At 47.4% G+C, this 21971-nt stretch overlaps 1 protein-coding gene across 2 annotated transcripts in view; it reads right to left on the bottom strand.

The window, feature by feature from the left end:
- USP34 (ubiquitin specific peptidase 34) overlaps positions 1-21971 on the bottom strand; it is a 2709276-nt gene that overhangs the window by 1986452 nt on the left and 700853 nt on the right. For both annotated transcript variants that reach the window (XM_086927486.1, XM_086927485.1), the window contains exons 25-26: positions 13269-13395; positions 13017-13161 (exon numbers count right to left, since the gene is read on the bottom strand). In XM_086927486.1, coding sequence (XP_086783612.1) covers positions 13017-13161; positions 13269-13395 — 272 coding nt within the window. The remainder of the gene's footprint in view (positions 1-13016; positions 13162-13268; positions 13396-21971) is intronic.

Consider the following 21971-nt stretch of genomic DNA (forward strand, 5'->3'; position numbering starts at 1 on the left):
GGCCGTATACAAAAGGTTACACAATCGATTGAGGCCCTCTTCCGCTTTTCTAGCAAATTGGGTCAAAGGCAGATTCTAGAATTGATAACTCTATACAAAGCTAAATGCCTTTCTGCTGCAACATTTGGGGTTGGAGTGTGGGGGACCCAAAACTGTGACAAGATGCAAGTCATGGAAAATACATTTATAAAGCGTCTTCTATCCGTGCCATCTGGTACCTCAAATAGCTTTTGCCATGAGGAGGTGGGTATTGAGTATGTGAGCGACATCATTCATGTGTCTTCTTTGTTGTTATGGTCTAAAGTTTGGCAATCTGAAGAACTGAAATTGACAAAGGAAATCCAGCAAAACTGCCTTAAACTTGACCACTCTATGGAGATTCCATGGTTGTTATGTGTTAGGGACACTTTCTATAAGATTGGGTTGGGTCATATGTTTCAAAATCCTGACATGGGTGGTAAGGATTCCAAGTTGAAAATTAAAAATGCCTATTATACTGTTTTAGGTATATTGAGAAACAGTGAACGGGCACTATATAAGAGGGGTAAGCTGCAGCAGCAGTTTTACCCATCAAATATCATGCACACGCAAGGTTGCAAGGTTTCGTCTTAGCTCACTACATTTTCTGTTTGCTTTTCCAAAACAAGGGGGGTGGTGTGAGAGGCTACCCCCTTGTCCTTGCAATAATAGGGTTTCACAATGTACTCTGCAGCGTATTCTTTTCTGTGCTTTGTATAAGGACCCAAGAAATCAGTTTATTATTATTAAGCTGGTTTTGTTAACCCTAGGATCCCGCTTTTATAAAGAGGGCTATGAACACTTATTGTCCTTGTCAACTCCAGTGATATGTAGTGCTGTACTCAGTTTCATCAGAGTGGCTCTCGTTATTAGAAATCGATACTGAACAGTATTATGAGTGGTAATCCTCCGTAAAAGACCACTATGTGGATTTGTTACTGAAATGCATATGCACTTTATGGAATGTGTACGAATTTGAACTGTCTGTTTTAAATGCATTGTAATCATAATATGGATTATGTACTGGTTCTTAAGATAACTTTATGTTTTAAAACATTTTTATTGCTCTTTTTAAATCTGTGTACACTGTTATGATTCTATCCATGAATCGAAATAAAGTTATTTGACTGAATGTGGTGGAGGATGTGGTGGTGGTGGATGTGGAAAACCCGGAAGGGAGAGCTCAAAGCTCAAACCACTGTGAGATGGAGAATCAAGGGTCACCCAGTCCTTGCAAAGGAGAGAGTGTCCCTCCAACCAAACCCAACCAATGATGATGATGAATCGCCAGCCCCACCGCGTAGAAACTCATTCATCACCGGAACTAGCAACATTGATTTACTTTAAGGGTGTGCTGTCCACAGCACAGACTACGTTTCAATTAATCAGAGAAAAACAACATACCTGACTGGCTAAATCCCAATACTGAATTTGGGGAAAAAAACATTAGATCAAAACGCCTTTGTAACTTGTGGTAGCACTTCAACCAATGACTGAGACATACATGAAAGTCCAAAGAGCGACTTGGGTAGTATTGGCCTGTGATGTCGATATAAATGGACGTACTGTTTACTGGGGGTGTCCACTTTAGCTGGGAATGGGGAAGCTTTCAGTTGATGAAAGAGGTTGAAGATGTCTTTGTGTATTCGAATAGCGACCCGTACCGGACAAAAAATTGCCAGATGCGAATATCCAGTTTTCTTCAGGTCTCATGTCATCCGTGCATGTGCATGGCGCATCTCGAATGTACCTCTCGTTTAACCCGGGCAGGAAGTACCCAATTTGCAAGCAGTTTTAATCGCAGGTCGAACCAAACTGCAAACATCTGTCCCTTTGAGATAAATTACGGAGAGGGATCAGAAAACCCCAATAAGGCCCTTCATTCTTACAGAGCCACCATACGGCACAAGCAGACACATAGCTGGGTATGAGAGCAGTAGGGCTAAACATGTATGCACACCAACGCTATTTAGAAAGGAGGGTCCTTCTGATTTTAGCAAAATGCGGTGCTATATATCAGCTTTCCTAATCTCTTTCTTCTTTATTAGTCATCATAAACGGTAAATTGACAAATAGAGTTAATCTCCATCGAATTCCGAAATCACCTTCCCGGGTGTTCCCGGATGCCAGGCTGTGTCATAATGCAAGGAAGCATTGGCCTGGATTAACTTATCTGAAAGTGAGATGCTGTAACAATTGGATCTCCTGCGCGCTCTTCGGGGTGCAGTAGCCGGCAGCGATGCCTCCACGGGCTGTGGGTGTGTACGGGGTGGGGGTTGTGTTCCAGCCTGCCATCTAAACTCCCGGAGGCAGGCCAAACCTGTCTGGTTTCCCTCCCGCTTTCTCCTGATCTGCCTTTTACCGAAACGGAGAAGCGTGCAACTCCCTGACTCAAGATGTGGGTTCACCCACCGCCTGCAGCGTGTGTCGCCCTCAAGGAGGAACGGTGGGCGAATACACCAGACGCCCCCTTGTCCGGCCTGCAAATAATGTATGCGCGCCGACAAAATAGTTCCACCACACACAAGATAGTTCTGTGGGTCAATGCCCTGGCTGCAGAGAACTGTGTGCATGTTGCAAGCCACACACATCCGGTCCCAGACAAACTCTCAAGATTCCCAGGTCAAAACAAGATCTTGTTTGCTATTTTAACAACACTCTCATCTGGTTGGCATTACATAAATACAATTTGTGTCTGGCGTCAGGGCACCCGGCTCCTCATGCCACCTCCCCCCTCCATCCTACACCCCTCCCCCAGGGTCGCCAGCTCAAAGGGGACCCTTCTCCCGGCTCTTAAAACGATACTTTGTTCACCCCGCAGTCACTTCGGCAGCCTGATCTCCATCTATAATTGCACTACAAAGGCCTCGCATCCCAATTAGTTTTCATTGGGAATGAGCAGTGTTTTTGGCTGGGTTCATTTCGCATGACAAACCCAACCAGAAGGGCGTGACAGAAGCAGCTGTGAATCTCTCCCCGTTCGGAAATGAAAAAACCAGCAGGAATCAGGCAAACTGTGCGCACGGGAGCGGTGGGGAGCCGAGGGGACGGTGTACCAGAGGGAGGGCAGCAGCAAAGTGGAGAAGGAGACAGAGGGGAGGGAGGATTGTAAAGGAGCAGAGAAAAGAGAGAGGGAAAGACGGAGAAAAGAGGTGAGCGAGAGAGAGGAAAAGGGAAGGCATAGATGAGAAAGGAACGAAAGGAGAGTAAGGGAGAGACAGAGTTGTCGAAGACAGATGGAAGCAGAAACAAAGGGGCAGAGAGAACAGAGAGTAGAAAGGAGGAAAAGGGAGAGAAGGGAAGGACGAGAGAGACATTACCGCAGAAAGAACAGTTAGTAGGGCGGAAAGGGAGAATGTCCAATTAACTAAAGCCTCAGGGGGAAAGAAAAAGGATGCAGGCCGCCCCCCACTCAAACCATAATAAACAATAACAGGCCTGTCCCACTAGACACTCTTGTTTGTATTTTAATATTTCAAGGGTTATGGTGATATAAAAAAATTTTTTACCACCAGCCGAGTATCTTCTGGCTACTCACCCCCATATGAGTGTCAGAAACTAACACGGTATACACACGGTACATATACAATCTGTCGTGATACCATCACCCACCAAACAATTTTTGTGGAAAAAGTGTGGAAAAGAGAGCGAGCCCCTCACGGAAGAACCGCCAATCGGGTTATCTGACTAACAATTGCCAGTGTACCCAATTATCATCATTGGTGACTCACTCTCATAACAGTGGAAAATGAAGACAAACACCAGAAAAAGACAGACAACATGTAACAGTGCTTCTTCTCAACATCAGCCCCACAATCTGCTGACTGTTCATATCATAGCAAGTCGACATACAACCTTGCTATTCTTATGTGCACATATAACACAAAGAAACCCCCTAGTGAGAAAAAAACGTCACGTCAGTCTTCTGCGAGAAGCCCGCGCCCATGGAGTGGATGGCCCAGGAGCAGTGGTGATGCGGGGCTTCCATGCCTGAGGGAGAGCCCCGCGGTGGCAGCAGACGTCCGGAGTGGCGGCTAAGGCCGCTGATACGGTAAGTGGGGCTTAATTGGGGGGTGGGGGGCGGCGTGAGCGTTTGTGCGTGGGGGGAGGCGGCGGTGTGTGTGTATGTGTGTCTGTGCACGCGTGTGTGCGTCTGTCTGTGTATGCGCGTGTGTGCGTGCCTTCGGCCAGCCTCAGTAGCGCAGTGCGTGTGTGTGCGCGCGCGCTAAGCGCCTCCACACACCCTATGCGGCTCGTGCACCGGTCTGTCTCTCTTGAGAGGCATCTCGGCAGCAATAGGTCTCTTGGACGAGACCTAAAAAAGAGGGTTGAGAGGGTGAGCGTCTATAAGCCGTTATAGCTGCCAAATGCACCTTAATGGAATTAAACCTCAACCCTGCTTTCGCCAGATAAAGTAGGTAAGGGAGAATTACCTCTTCCTGACCCTTGATAGGATTACAATTGTTCTGCATACACCACAAGTAAAAACGCTTCCACTCGCATGCATAAGAATGCCTCGTGGAAGCTCTTCTTGCTTCTTTCAAAATGGACATGCAGTCCTGCGACAGTCCTAGGTGGCCGTATTGTAGGACCTCAGGAGCCATGCTGCCATGTTCAGTGAGGGAAGGTTCGGATGATGAATCCTCCCTTTCATCTTGGATAGCAGGTCCGGCCTGCACAGCAGTTTCCTGTGAGGACACTCTGATAGATGTAGAAGGTCCGGGTACAACCACTGTCTCGGCCAGTCCGGGGCAATGAGAATCATCCTCGTGGACGACTGAGCTAGCTTGTTCACCACCTTCGGGATCAGCGGAAGGGGTGGAAAGGCGTACACAAATGCCCCAGATCAGTCTATCAAAAGGGCATTCCCTTTCGATCCTGTGCGGTAAAACCGTGAGGCGAAGTTTTGGCATTTGGTGTTTCCGTCGTCCGCAAACCGATCTATGGAGGGACGACCCCAGGACTGGAAGATGTCTTCGACGACCTCGTCGTTGAGAACCCATTCCTCGCTGTCTTCGAAATGACGGCTGAGAGCGTCCGCTCTCACGTTCTGCTCTCCTGAGTGATGGACTGCTTGGACTGACAGATTCCGAGGCAGTAGCCAATGCCACAGATTTTGTGCCTCCAGGGAATGGGTGCGTGTTGTCCGTTTGTACTAACATAGATGTTGCTTGAATCGAGGGCAGGAAAGCTTTGAGGGCTAGATGGACCGCCCTCAGCTCCAACATGGTGATGTGGTAGGAGCGCTCTTTGGGAGACCACAGTCCTTGTGTCTGGAGATGTCCCATGTGCGCCCCCCAACCTTGTAGCGAGGCATCTGTGATCGGTGTCTGTGCAGGCGGAGGTTGATGGAACGGAATTCCGACTTGCATATTTCGTCTTTTCATCCACCAAGGTATGGTCTCTCGAGCTGCGTTTGACAAAGTTATTTTGTCGTCCCAGCAAGATGACTGCTGGTCCCACTTGTCCTCCAGATCCTGCTGGAGAGGACGCATTCATAGTCTGGCATTAGGGACCAGGAAGATGCAGGATGCCATCGACCCTAGCAGGGTGGCAATCCGTCGCACCGGCAACTTCTTGTTGTGCAGACCCAGTTGGCATTTTTGAAAGATGGAACACTGTCTCTCCTCCGAAGGAAACAGTTTTCCTACCTCGGAGTCTAACAGAGCTCCTAAGAAATGTCTTTTCTGTGTTGGTTGTAAAGTTGACTTGCTGAAATTCACATGTAGACCCAGCCGGTGACATAGGTCGATGCATTTCCGGAAATGGTTCCTTACACTGTCCGAGGAAGGACCCTTCAATAGCCAGTCGTCCTAGTACGGGTACACAAAGACACCCCTGCTGCGCAGAGCGGCTACTACCACCGCTATGCAATTCGTGAACACTCGGGGCTGACTTCAATCCAAATGGGAGAACTTTGAACTGGTAATGAGCGGATCCCACCCGGAACCACAGGAATTGTCTGTGACATTCAGTGATCGGGACATGGAAGTATGCATCTTGTAGATCCAACAAACACATCCAATCCCGCTGCCTGAGATGTGGATATATTTGATGAAGTGCCAACATGCAAAACTTTTCCTTCTTGATGTACAGGTTGAGTGTCCGTGAGTCCAGAATGGGTCTGTACTCTGCTTTTTGGCTCTTTTTCTTGAACAGAAAATATCTTGAGTAAACTCCTTTCCCTCTTTGAGATACTGGTACCCTCTCGATGGCTGACTTTTTGATAAGGGTGGCCACTTCTTTTTGCAGGAGTTTTAACTGATGACCCGATGTTGGCATTGGGGGGATTGAAGGAGGTCAATGTTGAAAACGAAGAGAGTATCCATTCTGAAGGGTAGCTAACACCCAGCGATCTTTTATGATAGCTCGCCACTCTTCGATATGATTTGAGATACTCCCTGAGACCCCCCCCCCCACCCCTCAGTGGAGTAGTCAACGGCGCTGAGGGAAGGAAGAGCTCATTTGGATTGCGTCTTGTTGGAGTTGTTGCCTTGACGCTGATTTCCTCCACCTCTTGAGGAGCGCATGCCTCCGTATTGCGACTTTTGTTGCCCCTGTTGATCTTGATTTTTCTGCCACTGAGGGGTTTGAACCCTCTGTTGGGAAGATCGCCGATTGTACGGGCGGAATCTCTTTCGTAACTATTTTTTCTTTTCCAGGCTAACAGCCTTCAGTGTGTCTAGTTCCATTTTCATACGTTGCATTTCTTGTCAGTGTGTGAACCAAACAAGGATGATCCAGAGAAAGGCAGGTTGAGGATACGTGACTGCGCTTCCGGATTGAGCGCTGTGAGTCGCAGGCAAGATGATCTCCGTGCGCATACCCCATGAGCATATCCATGCGCTGATAGAGTAGCTCCGTCAGCTACAGCGCTAATGATCTCATTGGAAACCTGGCTGCCCTCAGTAAGGATTTCTTCAAAATCCCTGCGATCCTCCTGAGGAAGCTTCTCAGTGAAGTGTTGTAAAGAATCCTACAGGTATCTATCGTAGCGGCCCAGGAGCGCCTCTGCATTTGATACTTTTAGCAAGGAAGCCGAGGTGCCACACACCCTCCGTCCCCAGGAACCTTGTGTCTTGCTCTTCTTGTCTGGTGGTACAGTGGAGGAAGATGCAACGGCATGGGTCTTTCTCGCCGCCTTAATTATTACTGAATCCAGCCATAAAACAATATGATGTGCCATAAAACAACATGATGTGGTTGCACTACAAGAAACTTGGGACACTGAATGTAACTTTTGGGTAGAAGGTTATGTATCCTTTTTTTTAGCAGCACAAAAGTCACATAGGGGGAGAAGCAAGGGAGGTTTAGGACTCTTAATCTCAGTGAACCATATGGGGGTGATGAAAACTATAAATGTAAACGCTCCCAATTGCCTAGCTTTAGAGGTTTTGATGAATACGGGGGAAAAAATCCTTCATGTAAATTTTTATAATTCAATAGAAGGTTCACAAGGTAATGAAAATATCCTTATGTTGACCGATTTTTTAAATGACTATAAAAAGAGTCAATCTACATTTGTTCATTATATACTTTTAGGTGATTTTAATACACATTTATGTGAATTGAACTGTCAATACGGTGTTTGCCTGGAAGACGATTATTTGGCCTATTCTCACTTTGAACACTCAGCAAAAGGGGGTGCTTTAGAAGAACTGCTGATAGATCTTGATATATCAGAACCCATTTTTGTGAACGCCAAAGACAGAGTTGCAACATACAGTGCCAGGGGTAGTAACACTATTATTGATTTTATTTTTGGGTCACCCAGTATCCTTAAAAATGTCATCTCCTATAATGCAACCCAGACGACATTTAGCGACCATAACCCAGTCATTATGGAACTAATTAATAGCAACCCAACCATAATAAACACTGGATCTCAACCAACTTACCCTACAAAAATCCGGGCTCATGACCAGGGCAGACGAGTCAAATGGTCAAAGATCATTCCTGATGACTTTTTTAATGATTTGTGTGGTAAAGTAGGAGTAGAACTAAACATTTGCAGAGATCCATTGACTACTGGAGGGAATGTTATAAATGCCTTTGAAGTTATATGTAAAAATGTTGCACAGACACTCATGTGTAAACCCAATCATAAGCCTCGCAAAGCGTATGGGTGGTTTAACGCAGAATGTTGAAAGGCTCATAATATCTTACTAGATGCCTTGAAAAGTACACCGCGCGACACTGTAGAAGTGACAAGACTTAGGAAGGAATATAAAATAACGACTGAGGCACGCAAGAAAGACATTAAAGCCAAGGCCTGGGAATCATTATATGATAGACTGACCTTGAGGGACAGTACCAAGTTTTGGTCTATAGTGAATACACCACTGTTTAATGGTAGAGAAAATGAGGTGATGGAGGTTAACATTACTGAGAAACAATGGCTGGACCATTTTGAGATTATCTATGGCAGTAAGATCGCCACAACTCCTTTCACCCCCATAGTACCTATAACCCCAGAAACCCCATTGAGAATTACGGTGAAAGAAGTACAAAAAGCCATAGAAAACACAGCAGGTGGTAAGGCCCCCGGGCCGGACGGGGTTCCCGCTGATATGTACAAGGCACACTCTCATGTATGGTCCATAGTCCTTGCAAATGTTTTTAACCTAGCTTGTATGGACACATCGAATATACCTACATCTTGGTCACACTCTACCATTATCCCAATTTTTAAAAAAGGTCAAAGGGGTGACCCAAGGTGTTACAGACCGATATCATTGATCGATTCGTCATTTAAGATTCTAGGCAAAGTCATTTTAGAAAAAATTAACAAGTGGGGAAAAAGAAAATGAAATCTTATGCAATACCCAATATGGGTTTAGAACTGGGAGGGGTACTGAGGATCAGTGTCTTAACCTGTATATGACCATCTGTAAATATACTGTTGCTGCTAGGGGGTCAATCCATCTGGCCTTTATGGACCTGTCCACAGCCTTCGACTTAGTTAATAGGTCTAAGCTGTGGACAATGCTCATGGAGATGGGGTTGGACATAGCCCTTGTAAATTTTCTAGCCTATTTGCACAGAGATCTGACTGCATCCGTGCGTATGACAATGGATGGAAAATGCACCGCTGGGTTTAGATCGGCTAGAGGGGTAAGACAGGGGTGCATCTTAGCCCCCATGTTGTTTTCTTTGTATATCAATTCATTGTATTCAATCTTATCAACTGTTACACCAGATATACCTAGCATGGGTGGGTCCCCTCTGCCCGTACTGATGTATGCCGATGACACGGTCCTTATTTCTAGAACCCCAAATGGACTGCAGCAGCTTCTTGACTCATTTGGGACTTTTATGCAGAAACTAGACCTGGTAGTAAATATGGAAAAGTCACACGTTATGTCACTGGGAAAAAGAAAGAAAACCACGAAAACCTTGCGATGTAACGTTGTGATACTGTCCAAAGTTAAAATATTTACATACCTAGGTGTAATCTTCGATGATATGGGCACCTGGACCCCCCAGATTGCAAATAAAGCAATGGCTGTGCGCAGGTCGTTTGCAGCCATATTGAGTTTCGCTAAAAGGCTGGGAGGGAAACCTACAGAAGCCATACTTACTCTGTATAAAGCCAAAACTTTGGCCCTAGCAAGATATGGGGCTGGGATTTGGGGCTATAAGGATCTTATCCCAATACAGAAAGAAGAGAACAAATCCATGCGTTCTCTATTGGGTTTACCACAGTCTACCCCCTCCTTTGCTGTTCACATGGAACTAGGGTTAGGTTATATCGAGGATGCACTTAATATGGCCCCACTACTTCTTTGGGTGAAACTATGGCTGAATCCTAGTCTGACTCTAAATCGTAAAATTATCAGCGATTGTATGGGGAGAGATAGAGCCAAAGACATAAAGTGGTTGAAACATATTAAAACCGTAGCTACACATTTGGGCCGCCCGGAACTATATTCTAACCCCGAAAGCCTGTGTAAAGATGATGTCACATGGATAAAAGTTCAATTTATGAATTATAGAAATATCCACCGTGAAGCCCAGGAAATAGAGAAAACTACAGTAAGGGCACACTATTCAGTAATATCAACTATGACTACTCAGCCTTATTTGATTATAGTGAACAAGCCATATCATCGATGGCTATTGACGAAATTCCGTTTTAATCAGATGCATCTTTTATTGGGTGAATACCCGAAATGGAATACGCCTAGGGATAATGCTCCTTGTAAATGTGATGCTTTCACTGATCAAGACCTGATACACTTTGTCTTTTTTTGTCCCTTTTTTGCTGAGGGTAGGAAAAAATATATCATACCACTCCTGAGGGACAAGGGATTTAAGCAAGTGAAACCCGCATTGTTGTTTTTACAACTTATGGAGACCCCTATTGTGATGTTTGGGGTTGCTAATTTCTTGGTAGCATCGATGCGTGCTAAACGGCATAGATTGTTGAGTACTCCAACGATGGAATGTATTCTGGAATAGCCCAAGTTTAGATTTAATTTTATTCTGTCAAGAGATGTTCATTTATTTCTCCCTCTTGTGATCAAGCTTTCAGGATGAAGTAACATGGTAAATGAAACTACTTAAATTCTAATATGATGGTTTTAGGGTACATGAATTATTTTTAATGTTTTAACTGCTATTGACTTTTTTATACCCAATTGATCTTAACCGTTTTTTAACAATTGCCTATAATTGAATTGTATTGCTGATCTGTGTATGTATGTGTATTTCTGTATAATTGCACGTGTAGTATACTTTTATGATTTTAAAATAATCGAATTAAGTATTTTTGACTCTGACTCTACTGAATCCAGGGAGGTATGTTGAATCACTTCGAAGAACCATGCTGCTGCTTTGACGCCGAAGGAGGTTTCTTGTGCCTCGACGCCGAAGACCGGTGAACTGATCTCGGCGGAGACCTGTAACTCTACGTCGAACGCCGGTGAGACAACGACGTAGTAACCTGCTTCGACGTCGAACGTCGGTGATGAGGCGTAAACGGAGCTCTGTGTCTCGGCGGAGCACTGTGCCTCGACGTCGATCGCCGTGGCAACGACGGAGTGATCTGCCTCGATGTCGTATGCCCACCTGGCGACGACGGAGACTTGCCTCTCGACGTTGAACGCCGCCTGGTTGACGTCAGCGGAGGAACCGATACCTTCGTCGCCGTTGAGTAACCTGCTTTGACAAAAAGAAACCTTTTCTGTAGCAGAAAAAAGGCAGCACCTAAACTCTGGAGTCAAAAGACGTTGAGTAAAAGTGGAAAACTTGAAGATTATCAGAATATTTTTGAACGAAAGGCAAAAAAGGTAGGAGCTGAAAGTCCAGGGTCCTGACTGAAGGAGCCGGAAAGAACAACTGACCTAACCGTCACCCTTGAGCCTTGATGGGAAGCCCAGGGTCATGGCTGCCTTTAAGGCACGGTGCCAGTTTTGTTGAGAATGCTTTCATTTTCTATGCTTTTGGTTTGCAATGCAGCCTGTAGGCTAACAATGTCCACTTTATTTTCAGTTTTCATGATATATGAGTGTTTGCCTCTTTAAAAAACAGAGTTCAAGTGTTACTTGCCCTCATGTGTTTTTTAGATGTTTGCAAATAATCTTTATATGGGTAATTCCATTGTGTAGCCTCCTATGGGGGAGCTGCATTGTTAAGAGAAAAAATGATATATGTACATGCATATATGTAGAGCTGTATATGTGTGATTTCCTTATATAATTTTTATGTTATTTCCAGGGTCCCCGCAAATAGGCGGGAATATATAGTGCTTATGACTATTGATGAGGATCCCCTGTAAGAGAAACATGGTTCCCCGCCTGGCTCAGAGTGAGAAATGAGCGGAAAAAGATTACATCTTTTACAAACTAAAGAGCTCATGAGTTCTGACAGTCAGGGGATACTGATGAGGCTGGGAATTTCTCCAATCTATTTCTGTGGTATACATAGCGGTGGAGATTTTATAGCTGTGATAAATGCTTATCCTTTCGGTGGCTGAGGGGTGTTGGAAGGGACACTATATATATATGAGTAATTAATTCTCCCTTGAGGAGTATTAACTGGATCTTGGAGGATGCACCCTTTCCTACCGCCACCTTTCACGCCTCCATTTTGGGACCTTTTTTTTGTTGTTTTTCAGGGAACCAGAGTTGTGAATAAACACATGATTTTATTGGGGTCAACTTTGTAAATTTTTCTGGATTTTTAAGGGGTTTTCCACTTGACTGACTAGGTAAGTAGGCAGGCAATGTGAGTGATCAATCACCAATAAAAACAGTTGGATCAAACATAGTTCCAATCTACCCCTAAGCAGGTGCAACTGCTCCCCTGCACTTACCCCCTTGTAAGCCTGTTAATGCTTTAAGAACTTTCCTATATCTATGGCTACTTTGCCATCAGAATTATGCATTTTCAACACATAAATTCTATCCTTAGACAACAGGGTGAATGAAAAGCACGGTTTATTATTATTACTTGATGAAATAAAACCCATCTTGGTCATAAGTAATACTGAAACACAAGTTAATGTTCTACAGATAGCATTCCTATGTCAGCCTTTCAGGCAGGTTCTGGGTATGAAAACCCACAACTACTCACTTGCCCCATTTCGAAGACCTCCCGGAGACAGATCATCATATATCTGGCCTACACCACCATTTCCTGTCTCTGAATTTCACCCTAAGCCTAGCCACATGTCAAGAGGTCCTTTGATTACTGTCACATTGACAAACCTCCATCCAGCTGCATGCAATCACCCTGTGGAAGCCATAGCCCCACCTCTTCCCTTTAACTCATGCTTCTAGAATATTAAAAAGCACTTCACAACAGAGAACAAGAATAAATACTGCTCACATAAGCAAAACATGACTTGCAAAGATTAGGCATAAGTAACTGCAAAATACAAAACAGTAAAAGCCATGAAGTAGCACAACTGACGAACACACTTCTTTCACCCTATAATAGCAGTACTTTATTTTCAAGTAACAAAACAGACTTGTGATATTTCAAACTTGCTTTACCAGGAAAGTCCTTCCGACTGCTTTGTCCAAATTCCTGGAGTTGTGCTTGCTGGTTAAGCTGCTCTTTCTGCAAGTTTTCATACCAATGAGTAACCTCGGCCCTCAGATCAGCTACCTGATCACTAGGATACATTTCAATTGTCATCTACAACAAAACAAAAAAAACAAAGATTTTCAAACAAACAAATATCGGAAAACAATAAAAAAATGAATTAAAAAGAACAAACAAGTTTGCATTAGGTGCAGGTTTACCTTGTCAGGAAGACCAGCTGGCTGACAAACAATTCTTAAAGGTAATGCCTGCTTGTCACTAAGAGCCTTCAAGTGACTGCTGATGCCAGTGCCTTCAATCTGCCACTGCCTCAGGTGATATGCAAACCTTAAGTAGCAAATGTAAACAATTATAAATAGTTTGCTTTATTCAAATGGCTTCAATAAAAAACATGCAACCAACACTTTTTACAGAGCCATGGATAGTCGGTTAATAAAGAAATGTCTGTAGAAAACATCCATTTTGTTTTGAAGGAAAATATTAATTACCTGCAACAATCTGTTTGGCGGGTGTTGTGGTATAGATTCAAATTCTCTGCACATGCCTAGTTTCTATTATTGTGCTCAGAACTTTACCAGCCGTTTTTCTTTGAGGAGAAGGTTTTGATTTCAAGGTGACTAATATTACCTCCTCCTGAAAATCACAATGCACCAGGACACAGGCTTTACCTCAGATTTCACTCCATGGGGTAGTGTGTGCAATGATGCATAGTTTTTAATTTTTGTGTACTGAGAAAGGAACAACGTGTTGCTAAGAATAAGAAGAAGAAAGTATGATTAAAATTTACTGGATGGCTTCCGGTCTGCTCACAATCGAGGAAGTGGCTAGGGCCTATGCCTATCTACAGATCTGCTAACCCATTGTCCTAGGTAAGAAAAAAATGTTGTTGGCAACACGTACAGCTGAAGATTACAAGCTGTGCATAGACTAAAATACAGTACCTAAAGCACAAGTTACTTACCTTCGGTAACAATATATCTGTAAGAAACATTAGTTAGTTATAGATTCCTTACCTTAGAATTACCCCCAGGCATCAGACTGGATCCCGAAAGTTTTTTTATTTCGTCAGCAGTACCTCTGCGTGTCCGAAGGTGGCATCGGTCGGCTCCGTGTCCGACGTCGGCGTCACCAGGATGATGTCGCGGCAGCTACTTAGACGCCGCCCTCGCGCCCTAACGTCAGTTCTGTACACGACTTTCCGCTCTAGAAACGCAGAGCCATGCAAGACACTGACCATTGGTGCACAAAACTAGGGCCCTCAAATGATATCCTTAACACTAGAAATGAGTTTGCAGAACGGGGAGGATGGGTGGGGCGGTAAGGAATCTATAACTAACTAATGTTTCTTACAGATATATCATTACCAAAGGTAAGTAACTTGTGCATGTGAAAGAAACACGTTAGTTATGGATACCTTACCTTAGATTAGATACCCCAGCAATACCAACCCCGGTGGTGGGTCTGCGAACCAAGATCACACCAGAAAGTCCTGGAGAACAGAACGGCCAAAGAAGCTGTCTCTCCGGACTTGGCTGTCCAGGCAGTAGTGTTTGGTGAACATGTGCAGCGATGCCCATGCGGCCGCCTGACAGGTGTCATTCAGAGGCACTCCTCTTCCCAAGGCAGAAATGGCTGCTTGTCCAGACGGTGGAGCCTCTCTTCTTCCTTTCAAGGATGCAGAGGCAGAAAGAAGTTGAGCAAAGCAATGGTATGCCCGATGTGGAAGGCAGTGACCACCTTAGGAAGAAAGGATGGATGGGTCCTCAGAACTACCTTATCCGGATGAACAGACAAAAAAGGAGTTTTCGAAGAAAGAGCCTGGAGCTCATTCACCCTTCTAGCATAAGTGATGGCTACCAGGAAAGCAGTTTTAAGAGTCAAGAGACGTAAAGGACAGTTATGAAGCGGCTAAAAGGGAGCGCACATTAAATAAGTTAGCACAAGATTCAAATCCCACTGAGGCATAACGTAAGGGATTGGAGGGAAAAGATGTAAGCCTTTTAAGAAACGGTTAACTACCGGAGACATGAAAAGGCTGATCTGGCAGCCGGAGAAAGGCAGAGATGGCAGAAAGGTAGGCCTTGATAGTGCCCAGAGCAGAGCCCTACTGGGCAAAAGAGAGAAGGAACAAGAGTACTTCAGAAAGAGGGGTAAAAAGGGGATCAGCAGTCTTTGCTGTGCACCATGCCAACAATCTGTTCCACCTGCAGGCGTATACTGTCTTTGTGGAGGGACGCCTTGCTGGCAAGATTACCCCACAGACTTCGGGATGCAGGTCGAAAGACGTCAACTGCCACCGATCAATCTCCACACAAGGAGGTGGAGACTGGACAGGTTCGGGTGGAGGACCGTCCCCTGCTGCTGAGACAGAAAATCCTCCCGAAGAGGCAGTCTGACCAGAGGACCGATGGTTATGTTGAGCAGCTCGGGATACCAGACTCTTCGTGCCCAATCCGGAGCCACAAGAATGACTTGGGCCCGGTCGCGCTTAATCTTCTTCAGCACCCTGGGCAGAAAAGGTACAGGCAGAATAGCGTACAACAGACCGCAACTCCACTTGCGACGAAAAGCCTAGCGAGTGCCGCCTTGGAAATTCCAATACGCAGAATTACTGACTTTGCGCGTTCTCTTCGGTGGCAAATAAATCTAACCTAAGGCCCTCCCCACTGTTGAAAGAGACCTTGCATCACCTCCGAGTGAAGACGCTATTCGCGATCCATCATGCACCTGAGTTCGTATGCCTTGCGTTCAGACCACCTGCCAGGTGTTGAACCACCAAGGAAATTCCTTGATGTTCCAGCCATGTCCAAAGGCGGAGGGGCCTCCTGACATTGGGTGCATGACCCCACCCCGCCCATGTTTGTTGCAATACCACATGGCGGTAGTGTTGTCAGTTAACACCTGCACTATACTTCCCCGGACAGAAGGACGGAATTGTAGGAGAGTAGGATCTGCTTCTTATAGCTACCCCCACTTTTTGCTGATGTTTCACTGTTTTTCAACTTTAGTCTGGCTAGGGCCCTGCTATCCAGGAACCCAGCCTAGGTGCTTCCTCTCTAAAATGATTCCATGTACTTTAGGTACATTCCAGATTGGATACTGGGGTACCCTTATGAGTCCCTAGTATATGGTACACTAGGTACCCAGGGCATAGATACCCCAGAGGCCTACCAGGGGCTGTAGCAAGTATTATGCCACCCCTGGGCAGACTTCCGAAATGACACAACAGGTCTGCTACAGAAGCCTGTGTAAGGTGGTGTATGCACCCCTTACTTAGATATAGGTTTCCTATACCTACCTTATATCACTGCACATATAAACCTATCAGTCACCCCTATGGCAGGCCTTATCAATCCTGAAGGCAGGGTGCTGGTTTTTGTGTGTGAGGGTGCCCATGCATGAGCAGGGCCCCTCTGTAGCCTTCAGAATCAATTCTCCGGGGTGGTTCTGTGATGCAGCCAGATCATATACTCTTAAGTGCATTATAACCTCGCGGTAAATGCTAACTTTGGAATGGCTTCAAGGAAACATGTTGTGTTTGGTGTCAAACACCTTGGAATCATTCTACCTGCCAGTACTGGCGGCGGAGGTATGATTCCACCCTCCTTGAGGGAGAAACATGGCCACACCGGTACACCCGGTACCAGCTTAACAGAACTCTGGCATCACAAAATGGATGCTGGAGCGACAGACACAAGTCTGGCCTCCTGCTGCTGGACGAAACTGTGGCAGGGGAGGCCTGGACAATAGGTTTCCTGTCACAAGGAGCTGTAACCACATCCCAGACAGACTTTAGTGCATTGGGGCTGGGTGGGTGGACTCCAAGAGTGCTTTGTCGTCTGTACTGGGGGCACATTTGGTGTCTTTGTGCATAGCCCAGTTCATACCGGTTGCAGGGGCTACTAGACCCTGCTCTGGCGCAAAACTGGACAAAGGAAATGGGTGTAGCCACGCCTCTTTCTAAACCCTCCCATAGGTGGGTCCCCAGAGTTTGTCCCACCCCTTCCTTGGGTATAAAGTAGGAAACCCTGACTACAGTACTTTAGATTTTCTTGGACGAAACTAATACTGAATCCTGAAACTTCGACGATCTACTAGCTGCTAGATGACTGAAGGATCTCTTTTGGAGTAAAGGAGTTACTCCCATGTGTGGCAGGCACCAAAGACGCATCTGACTGGTTTGCATCTCGGAAGCCCCTGCCGAACTCTGAAGAATTTGCAAAAACAGGAGGTGGGTTCCCAGACTTCCCAGAGGACGACCCGAGCTCCCAGCAAAGCTGAGACCCGTAGCCCTCGTGGGGATTGTGGGACCAGAGCACCTGGACACAGTGCACATTTGCAAGTGCCCAGGCTTCTTGACAATCCTTGAGGCTGTGCATTGTGTTACTTGTAGCCCAGACTCCGAGCAGCAATTCCACCTAAGATTGCCGGCCTACACTCCACAAGTGTTTCGTGAGCCTGCCCTTTGTGTTTTCGCTCAAGTGTTTTGTGATCCCTGGTCCGTCGACCTGTGGGTCCCTGAAAAGGCAACTTCAACTTTCCTTAGGCTTCCCTGGTTGCTCCAGATGTGCCCTGACTCTCCATTGCTTGGGGAGTCCCCTGGACCTTGCCGATCTACACCAAAGCATCTTTTCATTTAATGCGTCGGTTGCTGTTGCCAAGGCTCGTTGTCTTCAATCCGAGCACCGACGCCGCAGGACTCGACATCTTTTGTGGGACAGCTTGAATCCAGCTCCTGGTAGTCGTCGACGCCTCCTTGTCCCCGTGACTGCAGAGTTGAGCTTCACCTCTTCGCACCTGAAGCACCCGACATCGGTGGGCATTCGTTTATCGTGCCCCTGATCACTGGCAAGTGACCCAGACTCTGTCCCCTCTGCTTTCAGGTTCTTTACATCTTCAATCCTGGCTTGGATCACACCGGATACTTTTCTTCTTCACGGCAGCAGCACTTTGCAGCAGATAACCGTTGAAAACAATGTTTCCCGACACCATTTGACACCTATGCACCCGGCTTCCCTGGATAAGGTAACTGGAGTACTCCAGTGCTCCCATGGGTGTTGGCCCTAGAATCCCTTAAGTCTAAAAGGGTTTGCTCGAAGTCCTCTCCTAGCTGTCCTTAAACTTTAAAATTATAACTGCGACTTTCCCCATAGCAGCTAACGGCTCTCGCGGCTGTGTTCTCACACTGCACGTGTCCCTCATGGGTCCCCTGTGTCACTACCTTGGGGTCCCAGCGATTCTACTTGCTCTAGGCACTGTGTCTAGTCAAGTCGTGGTTCTTATACCACTATACTAATATATGGTTTGGTCTCCCCTTGGGGCCCAGTGATTCTACGTGCTCTAGCACTGTGTCTAGTCAAGTCGTGGTTCTTATACTACTATCCTAATATATGGTTTGGTCTCCCCTTGGGGCCCAGTGTATATTGTGCTATTTACTAAAGTTCTAATGTGTTTAAATTGTGTACCTTACTCTGTAATCTCACAAAGAGATTACTAGAGAGGGTTTAGTAATAAATGCATATATTTTATATATACCTTGTGTGGTTCTCCTTTCATTTAGACATTCAAGAGGTTATAATCTGGTAAACCAAGCTGCTTTACACTCCTTCAAGACTTAGCCGCCTGAAGGCTGCTCTCCATAGATACCACTAGGATAGCTTTCAATAAAGGTTGTCTTTAAACCTAACACCAATAAGGGTTGTTTGGACTGGTGCAAGGTGCCCACTATAACTAGTGGACAGCATATGCCAGGCCAACTTCTCACAGAAATGCCTTCAGTGCAAGACGAATCGCTCGGAGCTCAAGATGGTTGATATGAAGCCAGGACTCCGCCGGAGACCAGAGGCCTCTGATCTCTTCCTCTTCCATGTGGCCGCCCCATCCCAGAAGGGAGGCATGCGTCACCACAGTGTGGTCTGGTTGGGGAAGGGAGACGGATCTGCCATTGACCCAATCCTGGTTCGTGAGCCACCACTGCAGTTTTCGAGCAGTGCCCTCCAAGATCTGGACTTAATCAGACAGATTCCCCTGATGCTGTGCCCACTGGAACTTCAGGTCCTGCTGCAGAGCCCACATATGCCACCTGGTTTGATCGATCAGCGAGATGCAGGAGGCCATGAGGCCCAGCAGCTTCAGGGTTATTCTGACTGAAACCCGGGACAGAGGCTGAAAGATCGGAATCATAGCCTGAATGTCCTAGACTCGCTGTTCGGGAGGATAGACCAGAAACCGAGCCGAGTACAGAACCGCTCCAATGAAGAGGAGGTTCATAGAGGAAAATAGGTGCGGCTTTGGCACATTGATGGAGAATCCCAGCATGTGCAGGAGGTCAGCCGTAGTCTGAAGGTAGAAGACTACTGCCTGGGGCGAGCCCACCTTCAACAGCCAACCGTCGAGATAGGGGAAAACTGAAACCCCTGATCTACACAGACGGGCTGCGACCACCTTCATCACTTTTGTGAGCACCCGAGGGGCGCTGGTAAGGCCAAAGGGGAGCACGGTGAACTGAAAGTGCTCATGGCCTACCGTGAACCGCAGGTAAAACCGGTGGTCCGGCAAGACGGGGATGTGAAAATAAGCTTCCTGCAAGTTCAACGCTACCATTCAGTCTTGCGGGTCGAGGGCAGACATGACCTGAGCAAGCATCAACCTTTCGAACTTCACCTCCTGGAGGAAGCGATTGACGTCCCGGAGCTCCAAGATAGGATACAGGCCCTTGTCCTTCTTGGTAACCAGAAAGTAGTGGGATTAACAACCACAACCTACTTCTGGGACAGGAACATGATCAATGGCTCCCTTGGCCAAGAGAGCCATAACTTCCTGCTGGAGAAGGGCCAGATCCTCCGACATGCGGTGGTATCGCAGTGGCACGGCTGGAGGGGTAGTCTTGAAGGGGAGGGCGTTGCCACTTCGGACTATTTGCAAAACCCACCTGTCCGAAGTGATAGTGCACCAGTGGGGGAGATGATGGCGAATCCTACCACCCACTGGCGTTTGATGGTCCTGAAAGGTCAGACTAAATGAGTATGGAGGCTGTTGCAGGGGGGTGAGTGGGGGGGGGGGGGGGGGTGGACTGGCCCGCCCGCTGGCCCCCAGAACCTCTCCGGTTGTTTTCACGTCTTCGGCTGCGCCTAGACTGGGTAACTTGCTGCCGCCTGTGGCCCTGGGTGGAACGTAGCAGGGCACCCCTTCCGAAGTCACGAAAGGGGCGAAAAGCCGGCTGTGCAGGCCTGGTAGTGAGCCCCAAGGACTTGGCCATAGCCCAAGAGTCCTTAAAGCTCTCTAGGGTGTGGTCTACTTTGTCGCCAAAAATGCGACGGCCATCAAAAGGCATGTCCCTCAAGGTGTTCTGGACATCCCCTGAAAAGCCAGTGGACCTCATCCAGGCGTAGCAACGAATCGCTGCCGATGTCGAAATTGTCCTGCCCAGAGAGTCGGCGGTCCAGCCCACAACAGATTGTAAACTTTGCTGCATCCCTCCCGGCGGCAACAGCCTGGGAGAGCCCTGCCCGGGCCTCCTAAAGACACTGACGCAGTACTTGTGCCCCGTATCCCACGCGGAGTGCGAATAACAGACAAGCAGTGTTGACAAACCGCAGTCCTAAGCTGGCGGAAGAGAACATTTTCTTGCCAAGATGGTCATTCTTCTCGGATTCCCTTTCTGGTGGAGCATTAGGGAGGGCGCTTTTGGAGGTGGAGGCTTGGACTACCAAGCTCTCCTGGGTGGGGTGTTGGGAGAGGAAAGTGGAGTCGCCCAGAGCCGGGGCGTCGGGCAATCATCCTGTCCACTGGAGCCCCCGTGTTGGGCCTGGACAACGTGCCCAAAAGAACGTTGATGATGGCCTCATTAAACGGCAGCAGGGGCTCCGAAGAGCTCGCTGCCAGTTGAAGCACCACAATTAGGAGGTTAGTCCTGACAGCCACAGTAGGAAGTTCGAGGTTGAGAGCCTCGGCCGCCCGACGCAACACCACAGTGTATGACTCTCCCTCCTCCGTAGCCACGGTAGGAGGAGACAACATGCCAAGGTCGGGTGAAGTGTCAAGACCACTGGCATCCCCAGTTCCTCTCTCCAGTCCTGCTCAGTATCTAGCTGGTCAGTTAAAGGGACACCTGACCCATCCCAGTCCTCCTCATCATCCTCTGGGTGCCACTGTTGTTGGAATGGGACCCCAGGAGTGAACAGGGGCATGAAAACATCACCTGGCACCAGATCCGACGCCGGTCCGGCTCAGTGTCCACATCAGGATGGAGGCCGGGGTGCCGGAGGAAGCGGCGCCAGTGGAGGCGTAATGAGGTCAATCGGAGCCAATCCGGATCCAAGCCTGGATCCAACAAGAGCCTGCGGCACCTGTGCCGGAGACGCCGGCAGCGAAAACCCAGGCCCCCAAACCGAGCCCGTGGGGCCCGAAGGTGCGCCGGTGGGGTCGATCCGCCCAAAGATGGCATGCATCACTTTGTAGAAAGTACAAAGCTGGGTGGGGGTTGCTCTGGGTCCTTGAAAGGGAGGGAAGCTCAGAGTCGACCCTACCGGCTCCGCGCGCAGAGTCGCAGGTGTGCCTCGTCGGATCACCCGCCCAACCGATGACGAGAGGTCGAAGAGCAGCGATGCTTCTTCGACTCCTTCTTATGCTTTGACTTACCCAACCCTGAATGCGAAGACTTCAATGACCTGGAACCGGAATGGTGGTAGCTCAGCGACCGGTCCATTGACCTCCCTCTCGACCGGGACCTCGAACGGAGCGGAGCAGACCATTTGTGTTCAAGCAGCTTTCGGGACCGCTCCTGCAGTCGGAGCATGACTTGGGGTTGTGGTCCAGCACCAGGCAAAAGTGGCACACGTGGTGCGGATCCGTCACCGACATCTATCAGTTACAGGAACCTCAGGCCTTGAAACCAGGCAGCC

Source organism: Lissotriton vulgaris, chromosome 6 (assembly GCF_964263255.1).
Source record: "Lissotriton vulgaris chromosome 6, aLisVul1.2, whole genome shotgun sequence".
NCBI classification, from domain to species: domain Eukaryota; kingdom Metazoa; phylum Chordata; class Amphibia; order Caudata; family Salamandridae; genus Lissotriton; species Lissotriton vulgaris.